Source organism: Nicotiana tabacum, chromosome 10 (assembly GCF_000715075.1).
Source record: "Nicotiana tabacum cultivar K326 chromosome 10, ASM71507v2, whole genome shotgun sequence".
Lineage (NCBI taxonomy): Eukaryota > Viridiplantae > Streptophyta > Magnoliopsida > Solanales > Solanaceae > Nicotiana > Nicotiana tabacum.
In genome coordinates this window covers 120,721,431-120,738,022 of record NC_134089.1, presented here as the reverse complement: position 1 = coordinate 120,738,022, position 16,592 = coordinate 120,721,431, and the positions used below count along the sequence as shown (strand labels likewise).

The 16,592-nt window shown below is 36.3% G+C and overlaps 2 protein-coding genes across 5 annotated transcripts; both read left to right on the top strand.

Annotated features, from left to right (window-relative positions):
• The first annotated feature begins 552 nt into the window (after positions 1-552).
• LOC107783993 (glycolate oxidase) lies at positions 553-7,252 on the top strand. 2 transcript variants are annotated; one of them, XM_075223254.1, is made up of 12 exons: positions 553-1,727; positions 2,685-2,866; positions 2,965-3,089; positions 3,467-3,513; positions 4,114-4,191; positions 4,279-4,403; positions 4,510-4,576; positions 4,668-4,730; positions 5,982-6,051; positions 6,150-6,250; positions 6,374-6,478; positions 6,830-7,252. In XM_075223254.1, the coding sequence occupies exons 2-12, from the start codon at positions 2,727-2,729 to the stop codon at positions 7,022-7,024; spliced, it is 1,116 nt and encodes a 371-aa protein (XP_075079355.1). In that variant the 5' UTR covers positions 553-1,727; positions 2,685-2,726; the 3' UTR covers positions 7,025-7,252. The 2 variants fall into 2 exon arrangements, with proteins under 2 accessions (XP_075079355.1, XP_075079356.1); XM_075223255.1 differs by having other exon boundaries at positions 1,718-1,803.
• Positions 7,253-10,114: 2,862 nt separating this feature from the next.
• LOC142164746 (glycolate oxidase 2-like) lies at positions 10,115-15,710 on the top strand. Of its 3 annotated transcripts, none has more exons than XM_075223251.1 (9): positions 10,115-10,364; positions 12,105-12,412; positions 12,789-12,861; positions 12,968-13,034; positions 13,126-13,188; positions 14,440-14,509; positions 14,608-14,708; positions 14,832-14,936; positions 15,288-15,710. In XM_075223251.1, the coding sequence occupies exons 2-9, from the start codon at positions 12,151-12,153 to the stop codon at positions 15,480-15,482; spliced, it is 936 nt and encodes a 311-aa protein (XP_075079352.1). In that variant the 5' UTR covers positions 10,115-10,364; positions 12,105-12,150; the 3' UTR covers positions 15,483-15,710. The 3 variants fall into 3 exon arrangements, with proteins under 3 accessions (XP_075079352.1, XP_075079354.1, XP_075079353.1); XM_075223252.1 differs by having other exon boundaries at positions 10,354-10,767; XM_075223253.1 differs by lacking the exon at positions 12,789-12,861 and having other exon boundaries at positions 10,309-10,364.
• Positions 15,711-16,592: the final 882 nt, after the last annotated feature.

Genomic DNA, 16,592 nt, shown 5'->3' with positions numbered 1-16,592 from the left:
TATGTGTCAGATTATATGGATACATTATCTTTTGGCTGAAACTGAGTTGGAGCTTTCAATACCAGAAAAACTCTAGTGTGACGATCAAGCTGCCCTCCATATTATATCAAATCCTGTGTATCATGAAAGAACAAAGCATATTGAGGTTGACTACCATTTTATTCTTGAAAAGGTTTAGGAGAACTTAATCTCCACTAGCTGCGTGAAGACAGAAGAGCAACCAGCTGATTAATATCTATGCTCCAACTTGAGGGAAAGTATTACAACATAATGAACGTAGACATATACGACGTAATAAACATAGAATGTACAAAGCTAGCAGAATTATAGAGATTCACACCAGATTTATAGGATTTCCTTTTTGATTCTTTATATAGTTAGTACTCTATGTACTTGTATATATACTTGTTATTTTTTGAGTTATAGTTAGTGCTCTATGTACTTGTACATATATTTGTTATTTATTGGGTTATTACACAAAGAGATTGCTCTATTGTCTGCGTACTATAGTCTTCAATAATTTTCACATTGCTATTCATTTCTCTAAATTTTGGGGAGTGCAAGCTGCCCAGCACGGCATTCCCGTATTCCACACTCTTGCTCTCTCCCAGGCGTGACTTCCTATACGAGGGAGCGCTAGCTCTCAGTCCAATTCCATTCTATTGGGTAATAATAGACCTAGTTAGATTAGATGATATGAAGAGTTCAAAATCAAATTTTTAGTGTCTCATATAACAGTGCGAGGGCAAACAAGTGGAAAACATGGGCTTGCACTAGTGTATCACTAAGCCATTGAATATTTTCCTGTTTTTTTTTTCCTTTTTCTTTTCAAAATTTCAAGTCTCTTACATGCTAAGGTCAGTGTTTCGTTAGCTATTCGCTGCTTGATGTTATTCTTAATAGAAAGCACTTGCCCTAATAAGAGCACCAAGATTAGAACATAAAGACTGCCATTGACTACTTGACCTGTTTACTGAACAACTGGATTAATTCTCTATTGCTGTTGCAGCCACAGGGAGGGTAGTTATTTATTGTTATAGGTGTGAAAAAACTGTATACTGTAAATTCAGATCAGACTCATGACATGGTAATGCTCAACTGCCTAACCAATATGCCTATAGTTGTGGCTATTTAACAATGGAGCCATAATTCAAGTTTCACGTGTGCCGAACTGTTCTATAGTGGCACTCTTACCAATGGGTAGTGAACTAACAATTTGGACTTTTAGCAGTATCTCTTTTGCTAGAAAACAGCGACTCTCAATTCTCACCCCCTTATCTTCATTTACTTCTTATCTCCTTATAACCGTCTGGTATTCTGTATAACGACAAGTGGCAGGTTATTAAGATGACTTATGATAAAAAGCTATGGACTTTTTGTTGAATGATGTATAGTAGATGAATGATTTTTGGGAAATTATTGTTTGGATGAAAGTGAAGGGAAACTGTGAAACACAGAAGATGCATGTGGTAGAGAGCCATCCATTTGCCCCTCTAATCAGATATGGTTTAAAATACTCACCTCCAAAAACTGATCCTCAAATTTGTGCTTCTCTCTTCATCCACACCCCACTTCCATTTGTCTTTTTCTTCATTCCTATTTAATTATTTTCTTGCCCACTTTGTCAGTATTATTTCTTGTTTTTTCCTCTACTATTTTATCAACCAGTTGTCCACTGGTTACATTTCACTCTGCTCAAAGAGTTCTCAACAGCTTGGGAGTCCAAGGTCTGTCCTATAGACTTCCTTACTCTTTCTTTAGTTTTGTTTTCAAGAATCTTTGGTTGTTTGAGTCCTGTTAGTTGTAAGCTCTATTTACTGCATGCATGTTTCATGCTTTATTTGTTAATTCAAGTGAAGAGTAGCATTTAATGCCTAAAAGACTCAGCTTTCTTACTTTTAGATCATTTGTCTTTGTTGCTTCCTTTATTCTGTTGGTCTGTGCTGTTTCTGCCAGATTTCTTTGTTCTTGTTTGTTATTTCTTCAAATGTGTGACTTTCATCTCTTTGATGCTGGTTCTTTCTCAATCCCGAGTAAGGCATATTCTTGTATCATATACTCTCATAGAGAATCTATTGTTTGTCTTAGTTGCTTTTACATCTTTGATGGATACTTCTTCTTCACTAATTAAGTGTGTTTGGTATGATGAAAACATTTTTCTGGAAAACATTTTACATGATGAAGTCATTTTGGTCTTTGATTGCTGCCACCAAAAGGGGTCAATGACTTCCCTCACTTATTTGTGAAGTCATCTTCTTTAATAACCGAGTATTTTTCGTTTGATAACCGAGTAATCCTGGAGGGAGGGCCAATGGCGCACGGCGAAACTCGGTGTAATGGCCTGATCCTCTACCCTTTTCCACTTAAGCTTTTGTTGCGGCAGAGTTCGAACGCTGACTCTTACTTTATATCACTTGCTTTAACTAACTTTTAGACATTATTATTGATCTTTAATACTTAAAAAATCTCAACAAAATACTATCATTATACTTTATATAATGATAAGTTACTTTATACCCAACCAAACACTGGAAAATGATCTAGATAGAGTGTCTTGAGGTAAAACATCTTCCTTGGTTGCCATCTTGTATTTATGTATGTGCAATAGAGACTTCACAGACTGAGCTTAGATAATTATAAGACAATAACTCATCCAGCATCTTAATGTGCTAAATTTTGTGTAGCGTCAGGAATTTTAAAGGAGGAGCACAAATAACTTGCTAAAGATGGAGGAAGTAACAAATGTCATGGAGTATGAGGCCATTGCCAAGAAAAAGTTGCCAAAGATGGTTTTTGACTACTATGCCTCTGGTGCTGAAGACCAGTGGACTCTGGCTGAGAACAGAAATGCCTTCTCAAGAATTCTGTAAGCGGCTCTTGGTCTAATTCCTGAATTTGCCTACGTAAAATATGACTATTGGGTTATATTCACATATATGTTGTATTCTTTTTCAACTGATACAGGTTTAGGCCCCGTATTCTCATTGATGTGAGCAAAATGGACATGAGCACCACAGTGCTAGGATTCAAGATTTCAATGCCTATCATGATTGCACCAACAGCCATGCAGAAAATGGCACATCCTGAAGGTATACCTTGCACTCATACAAGTTACTTAAAGTTTACTATCTGGACTCTACTGGCATAACTAAGAATTTGTTTCGTGCTATCACAGCTAACTCAAAGGACATAATGTCAGTTAATAAGTTAATGGATTATTCAATTAAAGACCTGCTGCAATAAAACAGGAGAATTGTGAATTTGCATTTGCCAACTCCATGCATTTCTAAAAGGCTTTGAGCTCTGTCTACTTGAGAAAACTGTTGGTCACGTCTGGTTTAATTATTTATCCATAAATCTTAGTAGAGTTCAGACGGCTATAGTTAATTTTGAGGGCTCGAGTATTCTTAATGTGGACAAACTGTTAAGTGTCTTGTAAGTCTGATTACTTGGTTGCTTTATGTAGGGGAGTATGCTACAGCAAGAGCGGCATCAGCAGCAGGCACAATCATGGTTAGTGTCACTTGGTTTTTTGTAGCAACTTTAACTTTAAAAAGCCAGGATCAAACTCTTCCTTTCCGGTTACATTGGCTTGGCCTTTTGGACAAGCAGATAGCACATGACCAAAATTTTTTACACCCATGAGCTATAATGCCATTGGATTAGAAATATGATGGACTCATAGCTGATCTTACATGATGTCGATAAAAATATTTTTGGAATCTTTCCAATCCCAATATAATTGCAGCCAATGGTTAGTGCCTTTAAAACTTATTTTGAAATGAATAGTGCAATTGATACAATTTCGGCCAACTTTGGCTTCTCATTTAAGTCTTGCATATACTTGTGGATGAATTGCATACATAGTACAATTGATCACTGCCTCTTTATTTGAGCAGCTAAATCAAGTCATAGCCTTGTAAGTTACTGTTATCACTGTCCTGCAAAAGAGAGAGGAATTACGTATTAGAACAATGATTTTCTGGTTCTTCAGAAGGCTCCTGAAGCCTCTTTTATGATCTAAAGGACATGGGAAATATAAAAGAAGAATTAACTGTGACTTAGAATGTGGTGTTTTTCACTTTGTTAACGTAACACAAATTTGTGTTTCAGACATTGTCATCTTGGGCCACTTCCAGTGTCGAGGAGGTTGCTTCAACAGGACCTGGCATCCGTTTCTTCCAGCTTTATGTGAGCATGAAGTTGCAGTTAGAATTTAAGACAAATGTACGCACATTATATTATGTCTAAACTGTATCTATCCTCTCATGTATTCAGGTCTACAAGGACAGGAATGTTGTTGCTCAGCTTGTGAGAAGAGCTGAAAGGGCAGGTTTCAAGGCTATAGCCCTTACTGTTGATACCCCAAGGCTGGGACGTAGAGAAGCTGATATTAAGAACAGGTAATATCCTAATACTGTCATATCATTAGGTTTTATCGCCTTTTCAGTCAGCGAAGGTGCTTAGTATGAAGCTCGACAAGCTAATTTTATGTCCACCACCTTGCAGATTTGTTTTGCCACCATTTTTAACGTTGAAAAACTTTGAAGGATTGGACCTTGGCAAGATGGACCAAGTGAGTGGACAAATGGATATTTCTCTGATCCGTGCTTCAAATTCTTGTAAGAATCTATTTTGTATCATCTTAAATTGTCTTCTCTATGCAGGCAAGCGACTCTGGATTAGCTTCATATGTTGCTGGTCAAATTGATCGCACTTTGAGTTGGAAGGTACATTACCTTTCTTCAGCTCATCCTGCATATTCCATGTTTTATTCTCCTTTTCCATCATTTCGTGATACTTCAGTAGGCCTAGAACTAGAGTGGCAAACGGGCAGGTCGGGTTGGATATGGTTCGGGTCGAAAACGGGTAATGAAAAAACGGATAAATTATCCGAACCGACCAATATTTAGTACGGATAAAAAACGGGTTAACCGGCGGATAATATGGATAACCATATTATCCATGACTTCTTGCATATGATCACTTTTGGGAGAATTCTTAGTCTCCCTAACTTGAGAAATCCCCAATTTGAGGCTTCACAAATGTAAAAGTTAGACTAAGTTGCTTGGACACGGGTGCGGGTATCCGACACGGGTGCGGATCCTTCGAGATATAAATTCTAAGATTCGGAGATATGGATCCTAGTACAGATACGGGTGGGGGATCCAGCTAAAAATAATTCAAAAAAATAAAAATATAAAAATATCTCTAAATTATGAGAAATTTTGTGGAATACTTAGCTTGTAAAGTATGAATTTCTTTATTCTCAAGTTGTAGATAAGTAAAGTATTGATTTCCTAGATAAGTTGTGCTATTTTCTTTAGATTTACCCTAGTTTAGTTCTGATTTCGGGAATCAAATTGTATCTCGTCTCGAATTTTTCTGTCTGATGTGGTCAAAGTATCCAAAATTATTTGACCAGATCCGGTACGGATCCCATACCCACACCCATACTAGTGTCGTGTCGACAACGGCACCTAAACTGCCATGTCGGAGCAACTTAGAAGTTAGACCCATTGATTATCCATTGGTTACCCAATGGTTATCCATTTTCTAAATGGATAATATGGTTCTTATCCATATTTGACCCGTTTTTAAAAAGTTCATTATCCAACCCATTTTTTAATGGATAATATGGGTGGTTAACTGTTTTCTTTTAACCATTTTGCCACCCTTACCTAGAACTATTCTTTAATCTCAAATAGGTAGAAACACCAAAGATTTGCAAAACACATTTTTTTGGCCAATGAGGAAAATAACATCTGCTGGAGCTATAAAAATGTGGTAGTTTCTTGGTTTGTAATAGTTCAAATGCACTGGGGTTAGGATTGAAAGTAGAGACTCAATTTGACATGGCAAAAAAATAAAGATTTGATGAACTTGCATATCAATTGAAACTGCAATCACCATTCTGTCCTTAAAAAATGAATCTCAAGAAAAATTTCACTTGTCAAGAATTTCTTTCTGGACTTGAACAGGATGTTCAGTGGCTCCAGACTATCACTTCATTGCCAATCCTGGTGAAGGGTGTACTTACGGCTGAGGATGGTATATGACTCATTGCTCTAACAAAGCTACCCTCTTCTATTATTCAGTCCTATGCTCGTGCATTAATACTGAAACAATTTTCCTCCTTGGACTTGCAGCTAGGCTTGCAGTTCAGGCTGGAGCAGCTGGTATCATTGTGTCAAACCATGGTGCTCGCCAACTCGATTATGTCCCTTCAACAATCATGGCTCTTGAAGAGGTAGGTGACTTGCTTCTAAAAATCGTTGTTCTTTGCGGTTCCTGTTACTTTTTCTTTGTCTGGAAGTTCTGTTGGGAGCTTCTATACACATTCTGATGTGCTCCATTCGATCTATCATTCCAGGTTGTGAAAGCTGCACAAGGCCGGATCCCTGTATTCTTGGATGGAGGTGTCCGCCGTGGAACTGATGTCTTCAAAGCTTTGGCACTTGGAGCTTCAGGCATTTTTGTAAGTACCATATGCTGATTTGACCTAGATTGGCATAGAACTCAATCTTTTATCTTTATCTATTCTCTAGTAGACCAAGTAGTGCCTTTTTACCAAAATTCTGCCATGAGAATGATCAACAATCGATGGTCGTAGTTATCTTCCCCTTTTAGGGCACTATATTGGGAAATTCAAAGTTAATACTGACAGCTCTAGCATTTGTAGTAGAAGTACCTTGCATTTTCGAGAATGAGTTCCATAGGTTAATGGAAATGAGTTCATTATTGGCGAAGTAAACAGTGGCATATTATTCGATGTTTCCTTCTCGTCTTAATGCATTTAGCGAGTGACATTCTGTGGCGGTCTTCACAGATTGGAAGGCCAGTAGTTTTCTCATTGGCTGCTGAAGGAGAAGCTGGAATCAAAAAAGTGTTGCAAATGTTGCGCGATGAGTTTGAGCTAACTATGGCATTGAGCGGTTGCCGCTCACTGAACGAGATAACCCGCAACCATATTGTCACTGAATGGGATGCTCCACGTGCTGCTCTTCCAGCCCCAAGGTTGTGAAAATGTACCTCAAGTGTCAAATTGTTTGATCAAAGCAAAGTATTGCTTCACTGTTTCAGAAGCTTATATTTTGGTTTTGAATACTTGTTTCTGTTTAATGAGTTTACGAATATGTTAAGCTTTTCTCAGTAATGGAAAACTGATAAATTCTGATAAATGGCCAGATATGCCTCCATTTGTACATCCTCTATTTCTATATATCATCATATTGTGAACTTCTCGCATAAATTTCTCTGCTCAATAGCCAATACTTGGCAGAGGTAGATTCTTTTTTGCTTGTGGATATGAGTTGTTCTTGGTTGGAACAGACTTGTTGTACATCTGCACCTTCAAATTCTTGACGTGCCTTTGAGACATTGGATATACGCTTTTATGCCAAATAGACTTAACAGGCGTATAATTTATGGAAACACAGAATGTGACATATGTGATATGCCTATAAATCTAATCTTTCAGCATTTTTTTAATTTCTACCATCTAAGTTTTTGTCCTTTCTTTCCCATAATATGGATAAATACATCCCAGTTATAAAATGGTCTCTTCAATTACTATTTTGACTTTATTAGTATTCTGCAACTTCAAAATTAGTTTTGAACTATTATTAGAATCACTCAAGAGTTAGATATGATAGTAACTTCAAAATTGCTTTTGTTTGACTGGAGATCTCTGGATATGTCTGTTGCCTTCAAAATTTATCCGAATTACTTTATATTGGGACGTGTGATCTAGGTGCTTGGATAATATTTGGTAGAGAAAATAAATTATGGAATTGGGAGGTGTTTAGCCTAAAAATTGTAGTTAATAGATTAAGCAATTAAATTTGTATTTGTAGGCATAAATTTTCGTCAATACAATGTAATAGAGAAATTGAAAATGGATTCAATGATATATAATCAAAATAATGCAGAGAAGAGATAATTCTTATTGAATGATCCTTGATATGATGAGTGAACCAATAGAGCTTGATGAGCCGAATTATAGCCAACTATGAAGCAAATTTTCTATGAATTACAACGTTTTGAATTGTAGAGAATCGAAATTAGATCATTACAATGGTGGTAAAATGTACCTATTTATAGCAATACTCAGATAACCACTTCCCTTGAATCATGAGTCCATTTTTTCAGTCCATTTATTATTTTTGAAAGACTTGTAAATGCTGAGCTAATGTTGGATTTCCATAACTGCTGAGTTAATTCTGTAACCGCTGGTCGGTTGGTTAGCTTGTCCTAGAATAGTTGCCTCGGGATATTCTTATACGGAGATACTTTACTCGGACAGTGTTTCCAGATTCGATCACTGTCCCGGACTCATAATGGTTACCTCCGGAATGACACTGGTGGATCCCGATGATTACTCGGGTTGTACTTCCTTGGATGGCCTTCTGACTTGATGTGGAGCTGATTATGTTTCAAGCGGACCACATATTAAGTCCATTTTTTATTAATATGGGAGGCACAAAACAAAATGGAGAAGGAAGACACTGCATAATTACGAACTTTTCAAGGTTTCATTGCTCGAATAAATTTCACAATAAATTTGGATAAAGGAGCAACCATTATCGTAAATCAATGGTTAGCATATAATCAAATTAGGATGCTTCATAGAATTCGTATAGATAATGATAACTAGTTTGAAGCGGCGACGGAGTTAGCATTGATGGAACGTGTTCGGTCGAATTCAGTTACTTTAGTTCAAACCTTGTATTTGTCTTAAAAATCTATTTAATATACAAATTATTAATTCAAAATCCAATAACTTAAAAGTCTTAAAATTTCGAACCTAGGAACTTCAAAGCCTAGCTCCTTTGGTTTGGAGTTGCAGTAGATTGAATGATATTGTGGTGGCACCAACAGTACACCAGCATTTGAAGATGGTACTATAGAAGCCATGGCTTGTGGCCTTCTACAGTTCCACATTTTGTACTTGTACAGTTTACTGCATAAACCTCAAAATGCACAAGACGATAGTGCGCTGAAAACATCATATATGAAAGTTGTAGGCATTATGCCCAAGGAGGCTGGAAATGCAATTACCAGCAGATCGCTTCTTCAATATGCGACGTGATGCATTAATTTTTTTTCTTTTTGATTTTCTTCCGAAATACTTTGATGAAGCGCACAATTAGCCGCTTTTTGGTCCGCTATTTAAATAATAGTCGAATTTATAAAATGTAGCAGCTTCATAGCCAAACTTCAGATCATGGGGTTTGAACTTTCAAACTTCAAACATCGGGTATAAAGTTAGAGTCTGCATTTTAAATGCAGTTTAAGTTTAGGCCGAAATTGAGATGAAATTTGAACCGAAGCCTAACTTTAGTGGTATCAAATTTTGGTTTTGCCGTTCAAATTCAGACTGTATGGGGCAAATTGGTTGGTAACAAATGGTTGAATGGTACGATGACACGTGGATCCCAAAGATAGACAAAACGCGAATTGGGAAATAATTAGTACCGAATGCGGCGTGTGTGGCTGGTACCGGATAAATTTCGAAGGGAACGTAGTCGGTGATAGAAGTTCAAAGATTTGCCATCGGACTGCATTCAATGAGGGAATATTTACTGGCGTTAAATGAATAGCCATTACAAAGAATATTGGCATTGAAGGCCTGTCGTTACAGACTCATCAATGGCCTTTTTATTATCATTTAAAGAGGAGCTTGATCCTAAGATCTTGTTTTCCTAGGTCGAACTATAAATAATGGGGTTAACATCCATTGTGTGGACACGAAACACTCTGTACACAAAAGATATGTTGTTTTGCTCTCATACTTCACCATTTAGCTCTCAATTTAATAGCTTCACCATTGCTTTATCTCTATTTGCACTTTTTGCTCTCGAAAAGGCTGAGTTCAGAATCAGGCTTGTTATTTTCTTTAATTATAATCGCTAAATAATAATTTTAGTTTTACTTCTTTATCATTCTAAGGGTCAAATCGATCCGCTTGTTTATAAATCACGTTACAGATTCAACAGTACAATTTTACGGGTAAACAGTTTGGCGCCCACAATGGGGCATAGACAGTTACGTAATCCCTTTGATTTATACGTTTTCTCTTATATTAGAAGCAACAGTTGGTTTCTTCACCTGTCAGTGTCATCAACATGTTGTCTGGCCCAAATGCTTGGCCTTTCACCACAGGCCAACCGATGAAAAACCAAAAATCTAAAAAGACAGTTATTTGCAACTCAGTAAAATTCCACCGTCTCCGATATTGCACACGTGTTTCGCTCTCACTCTCTTTTGTTAACTAAGGCAAGTTGCAACAAACGTTTGGATGCAGTGAACTGAAACAACACTCTTCTTAGGCGGCGAATTTGGTTCTCTTTCGCTACCGCTACGTACTCTTCTTTCTCTCTGACTTTTTTCCTCTTGATTTCTACCCTTATAATCCAAAATTCATCCTTATGCTAAAAGCCCTAATTTCTTTTATTCCCTTATTATGATTTTGGGTAAATTGGAAAAACTGTGTGATTATGTAATAATTTGGAGGTCTCCTTCTCCATAAATCGATTTCGCAATCGCTATTTTTTTAAAATCAACTGAAATCCAATTGGGTATTGCTTTAAAATTTGATGGGGTTAACTCTATTACTGATGTTGATCTTTTTTTTTTTTTGACATAATATTTTGGATTGGTTTGAAATTAAGGCTTGACGTAAAAGTTGTTCAAACACTTCACTTTCTTCATGTAAAATTAACCAATTATTGGACTTCCTATTGATGTGCTTAATAGAATCAAAAGGTAATGTGGTTCCATTTCTATTCTTGTGATAATCCCAAGATAATATATTTGTTGTTTGATATGGCTACTGTTCTGTGGTTAAAATTTTTGGTTTCTTAATTTTTTTTCTGCTTTTGATATGAAAATAGTTGCAATTTACTTTATACTAGAGGTGGGCATCGGTCGGTTCGGTTCGGTTATGAATATTATCGGTTTAGCATATCGGTTATCGGTCAAATTTGATAAACCGATAATCGAACCAATAACATATCGGTTATCGGTTATCGATTAATCGGTTATCGATCATTATCGGTTCCGCTATCGATTTACCCGATAAGATAACTCAATCTAGAGTTAAGCAAAAAAGAGAAGACAATTCACTGGAGTTGTCAAAGCTCAGCGTACTGTACAAAAGAATAATGTTCAAAATATACCCGAAACTGATGAAGATTGTCGATTGAGAATTGATAAGTGCGAAGATAAATTGGTAGTCGTTATAGGCTGCACAACGTGAGCTCACAAAATTAAGAAATGAAATAAAAAAATAAAAAATCATTAACAGTCAAAAATACCACTATGAAGATGAATTTTGTTATAGAAATTAAAAGCCTAATGTATAAGTTCTAAAGACTTACGCTAGGAGTAACTAGTAAGGTCTATGAAGAATGAAAATGAAGCAACTGAAGAGTGCGGCTGAGAAAGAATATGAGAGAATGAACTGAAGCCCTAGTATATGTATATACTTAAGGGTAAAATTATAATTTTATTAGTTCTTATTGGGTTATCGGTTAACCCATTAACAACATTGGCAACTCGAGGCCCGAACCGATAATCCACTAGTAAAAAATTCTAAACCGTTAACCCAATAACCCTATACCGATAACCCAATAAATAATTAACGGTTCGGATTATCGGTCTTACCCAATATATGCCCAGCCATACTTTGCGCAAAGTGAAAGATAAGTTGCATTTACTGGTTCATTTGGTTATGTCATTGCTAAATACTTCAAATGTGACCATTCAACTGTATTCACTTGAAGAAAAGCTTTATCTTACCACGAGCTGCATATAACATAAAATATGTTTGAGAATCTAATAAGCTGCTAAAATTGATCATTTAACCATGTATATATTACGTAGATCAATGCTATTTGTGTAGTTCCTAATTTGTATTTTTGTTTTGGTAAAATTTCTACCGGACCAGATGATCTGACCTTCTGAAATTAAATCAACATTGACTTTCAGCCAATGTTTTTTTTAATGAATTTCTTGGTACAAGTCATTAGAACTATTTCTTAGTATAGTTGCACTATTATTTGTTTACTGACCATGAATTTTATAACGTTTAAAAATTGTAGGAATCTTGTGCCAACTGATATTAGGGAGCAACAAACTTTAATATTGATGGACTCTGGACAAACAAACAAGTGTCCCTGCTCTGAAAATAAATGTCCTGATAGGAATGTTAGACGACGCGAACATTATAAACTTAAGATAGCGAATGAAAAGAGTGCACTATCGTTACAGGAAGTACTCAAAAATCAGGCGTTGCAACGTAATCGCTTTGAAAGAGCGAGTTCTACCATCTCTACTGATATAACAACAACATCAAGACATTTACAGTGTACTTCTAATACAAAGGGCTCCTACTATACTTCCAAAATAGGTTAGTATACTAATTTTATGTCGCAATCTATATTGTACGCAATTGTTTCATTGTTTAGAATAAATATAATTTTTTTGTGTGCATGAATATCTACCATAAATTTAATACTATAGACATCTGTTGTGCTTACGCCTACTATGCATAGAGTAAGGTTACAATGCTTCCATCATTTCCTCCTTTTGACAAGGGAAATCCTCTTTTCACTTATGAGAAAGGCAAGTTGCCTTAAGTTACCATAATTTTACACTAATATACAAGACATTATGTTGACTAAAAAACTACTTATCTGGTAGGTTCAACGTCGGTTGTACCTAATGAACAAAATGATACAACTGAGATAATGATAACTAAAGGTTTGTATTTGTGTCATCTTTAGGCTATATCATTTTGTGCTTACTATTTCACTCCTTAAAACCTCTACAACATGCATGTCGCAGTCAAAATAACAGGTAATATCCTAATACTGTCATATCATTAGGTTTTATCGCCTTTTCAGTCAGCGAAGGTGCTTAGTATGAAGCTCGACAAGCTAATTTTATGTCCACCACCTTGCAGATTTGTTTTGCCACCATTTTTAACGTTGAAAAACTTTGAAGGATTGGACCTTGGCAAGATGGACCAAGTGAGTGGACAAATGGATATTTCTCTGATCCGTGCTTCAAATTCTTGTAAGAATCTATTTTGTATCATCTTAAATTGTCTTCTCTATGCAGGCAAGCGACTCTGGATTAGCTTCATATGTTGCTGGTCAAATTGATCGCACTTTGAGTTGGAAGGTACATTACCTTTCTTCAGCTCATCCTGCATATTCCATGTTTTATTCTCCTTTTCCATCATTTCGTGATACTTCAGTAGGCCTAGAACTAGAGTGGCAAACGGGCAGGTCGGGTTGGATATGGTTCGGGTCGAAAACGGGTAATGAAAAAACGGATAAATTATCCGAACCGACCAATATTTAATACGGATAAAAAACGGGTTAACCGGCGGATAATATGGATAACCATATTATCCATGACTTCTTGCATATGATCACTTTTGGGAGAATTCTTAGTCTCCCTAACTTGAGGAATCCCCAATTTGAGGCTTCACAAATGTAAAAGTTAGACTAAGTTGCTCGGACACAGGTGCGGGTATCCGACACGGGTGCGGATCCTTCGAGATATAAATTCTAAGATTCGGAGATATGGATCCTAGTACAGATACGGGTGGGGGATCCAGCTAAAAATAATTCAAAAAAATAAAAATATAAAAATATCTCTAAATTATGAGAAATTTTGTGGAATACTTAGCTTGTAAAGTATGAATTTCTTTATTCTCAAGTTGTAGATAAGTAAAATATTGATTTCCTAGATAAGTTGTGCTATTTTCTTTAGATTTACCCTAGTTTAGTTCTGATTTCGGGAATCAAATTGTATCTCGTCTCGAATTTTTCTGTCTGATGTGGTCAAAGTATCCAAAATTATTTGACCAGATCCGGTACGGATCCCATACCCACACCCATACTAGTGTCGTGTCGACAACGGCACCTAAACTGCCATGTCGGAGCAACTTAGAAGTTAGACCCATTGATTATCCATTGGTTACCCAATGGTTATCCATTTTCTAAATGGATAATATGGTTCTTATCCATATTTGACCCGTTTTTAAAAAGTTCATTATCCAACCCATTTTTTAATGGATAATATGGGTGGTTAACTGTTTTCTTTTAACCATTTTGCCACCCTTACCTAGAACTATTCTTTAATCTCAAATAGGTAGAAACACCAAAGATTTGCAAAACACATTTTTTTGGCCAATGAGGAAAATAACATCTGCTGGAGCTATAAAAATGTGGTAGTTTCTTGGTTTGTAATAGTTCAAATGCACTGGGGTTAGGATTGAAAGTAGAGACTCAATTTGACATGGCAAAAAAATAAAGATTTGATGAACTTGCATATCAATTGAAACTGCAATCACCATTCTGTCCTTAAAAAATGAATCTCAAGAAAAATTTCACTTGTCAAGAATTTCTTTCTGGACTTGAACAGGATGTTCAGTGGCTCCAGACTATCACTTCATTGCCAATCCTGGTGAAGGGTGTACTTACGGCTGAGGATGGTATATGACTCATTGCTCTAACAAAGCTACCCTCTTCTATTATTCAGTCCTATGCTCGTGCATTAATACTGAAACAATTTTCCTCCTTGGACTTGCAGCTAGGCTTGCAGTTCAGGCTGGAGCAGCTGGTATCATTGTGTCAAACCATGGTGCTCGCCAACTCGATTATGTCCCTTCAACAATCATGGCTCTTGAAGAGGTAGGTGACTTGCTTCTAAAAATCGTTGTTCTTTGCGGTTCCTGTTACTTTTTCTTTGTCTGGAAGTTCTGTTGGGAGCTTCTATACACATTCTGATGTGCTCCATTCGATCTATCATTCCAGGTTGTGAAAGCTGCACAAGGCCGGATCCCTGTATTCTTGGATGGAGGTGTCCGCCGTGGAACTGATGTCTTCAAAGCTTTGGCACTTGGAGCTTCAGGCATTTTTGTAAGTACCATATGCTGATTTGACCTAGATTGGCATAGAACTCAATCTTTTATCTTTATCTATTCTCTAGTAGACCAAGTAGTGCCTTTTTACCAAAATTCTGCCATGAGAATGATCAACAATCGATGGTCGTAGTTATCTTCCCCTTTTAGGGCACTATATTGGGAAATTCAAAGTTAATACTGACAGCTCTAGCATTTGTAGTAGAAGTACCTTGCATTTTCGAGAATGAGTTCCATAGGTTAATGGAAATGAGTTCATTATTGGCGAAGTAAACAGTGGCATATTATTCGATGTTTCCTTCTCGTCTTAATGCATTTAGCGAGTGACATTCTGTGGCGGTCTTCACAGATTGGAAGGCCAGTAGTTTTCTCATTGGCTGCTGAAGGAGAAGCTGGAATCAAAAAAGTGTTGCAAATGTTGCGCGATGAGTTTGAGCTAACTATGGCATTGAGCGGTTGCCGCTCACTGAACGAGATAACCCGCAACCATATTGTCACTGAATGGGATGCTCCACGTGCTGCTCTTCCAGCCCCAAGGTTGTGAAAATGTACCTCAAGTGTCAAATTGTTTGATCAAAGCAAAGTATTGCTTCACTGTTTCAGAAGCTTATATTTTGGTTTTGAATACTTGTTTCTGTTTAATGAGTTTACGAATATGTTAAGCTTTTCTCAGTAATGGAAAACTGATAAATTCTGATAAATGGCCAGATATGCCTCCATTTGTACATCCTCTATTTCTATATATCATCATATTGTGAACTTCTCGCATAAATTTCTCTGCTCAATAGCCAATACTTGGCAGAGGTAGATTCTTTTTTGCTTGTGGATATGAGTTGTTCTTGGTTGGAACAGACTTGTTGTACATCTGCACCTTCAAATTCTTGACGTGCCTTTGAGACATTGGATATACGCTTTTATGCCAAATAGACTTAACAGGCGTATAATTTATGGAAACACAGAATGTGACATATGTGATATGCCTATAAATCTAATCTTTCAGCATTTTTTTAATTTCTACCATCTAAGTTTTTGTCCTTTCTTTCCCATAATATGGATAAATACATCCCAGTTATAAAATGGTCTCTTCAATTACTATTTTGACTTTATTAGTATTCTGCAACTTCAAAATTAGTTTTGAACTATTATTAGAATCACTCAAGAGTTAGATATGATAGTAACTTCAAAATTGCTTTTGTTTGACTGGAGATCTCTGGATATGTCTGTTGCCTTCAAAATTTATCCGAATTACTTTATATTGGGACGTGTGATCTAGGTGCTTGGATAATATTTGGTAGAGAAAATAAATTATGGAATTGGGAGGTGTTTAGCCTAAAAATTGTAGTTAATAGATTAAGCAATTAAATTTGTATTTGTAGGCATAAATTTTCGTCAATACAATGTAATAGAGAAATTGAAAATGGATTCAATGATATATAATCAAAATAATGCAGAGAAGAGATAATTCTTATTGAATGATCCTTGATATGATGAGTGAACCAATAGAGCTTGATGAGCCGAATTATAGCCAACTATGAAGCAAATTTTCTATGAATTACAACGTTTTGAATTGTAGAGAATCGAAATTAGATCATTACAATGGTGGTAAAATGTACCTATTTATAGCAATACTCAGATAACCACTTCCCTTGAATCA

Coding starts and splice junctions, on each gene's coding strand:
- LOC142164746 (XM_075223251.1), top strand. CDS start 12,151: ATGGACTCTGGACAAACAAACAAGTGTCCCTGCTCTGAAAATAAATGT. Junction 12,413..12,788: donor CTACTATACTTCCAAAATAG/GTTAGTATACTA, acceptor TGTCATCTTTAG/GCTATATCATTTTGTGCTTA. Junction 12,862..12,967: donor TGTCGCAGTCAAAATAACAG/GTAATATCCTAA, acceptor ACCACCTTGCAG/ATTTGTTTTGCCACCATTTT.
- LOC107783993 (XM_075223254.1), top strand. CDS start 2,727: ATGGAGGAAGTAACAAATGTCATGGAGTATGAGGCCATTGCCAAGAAA. Junction 4,192..4,278: donor TCCGTTTCTTCCAGCTTTAT/GTGAGCATGAAG, acceptor TCATGTATTCAG/GTCTACAAGGACAGGAATGT. Junction 4,404..4,509: donor GAAGCTGATATTAAGAACAG/GTAATATCCTAA, acceptor ACCACCTTGCAG/ATTTGTTTTGCCACCATTTT.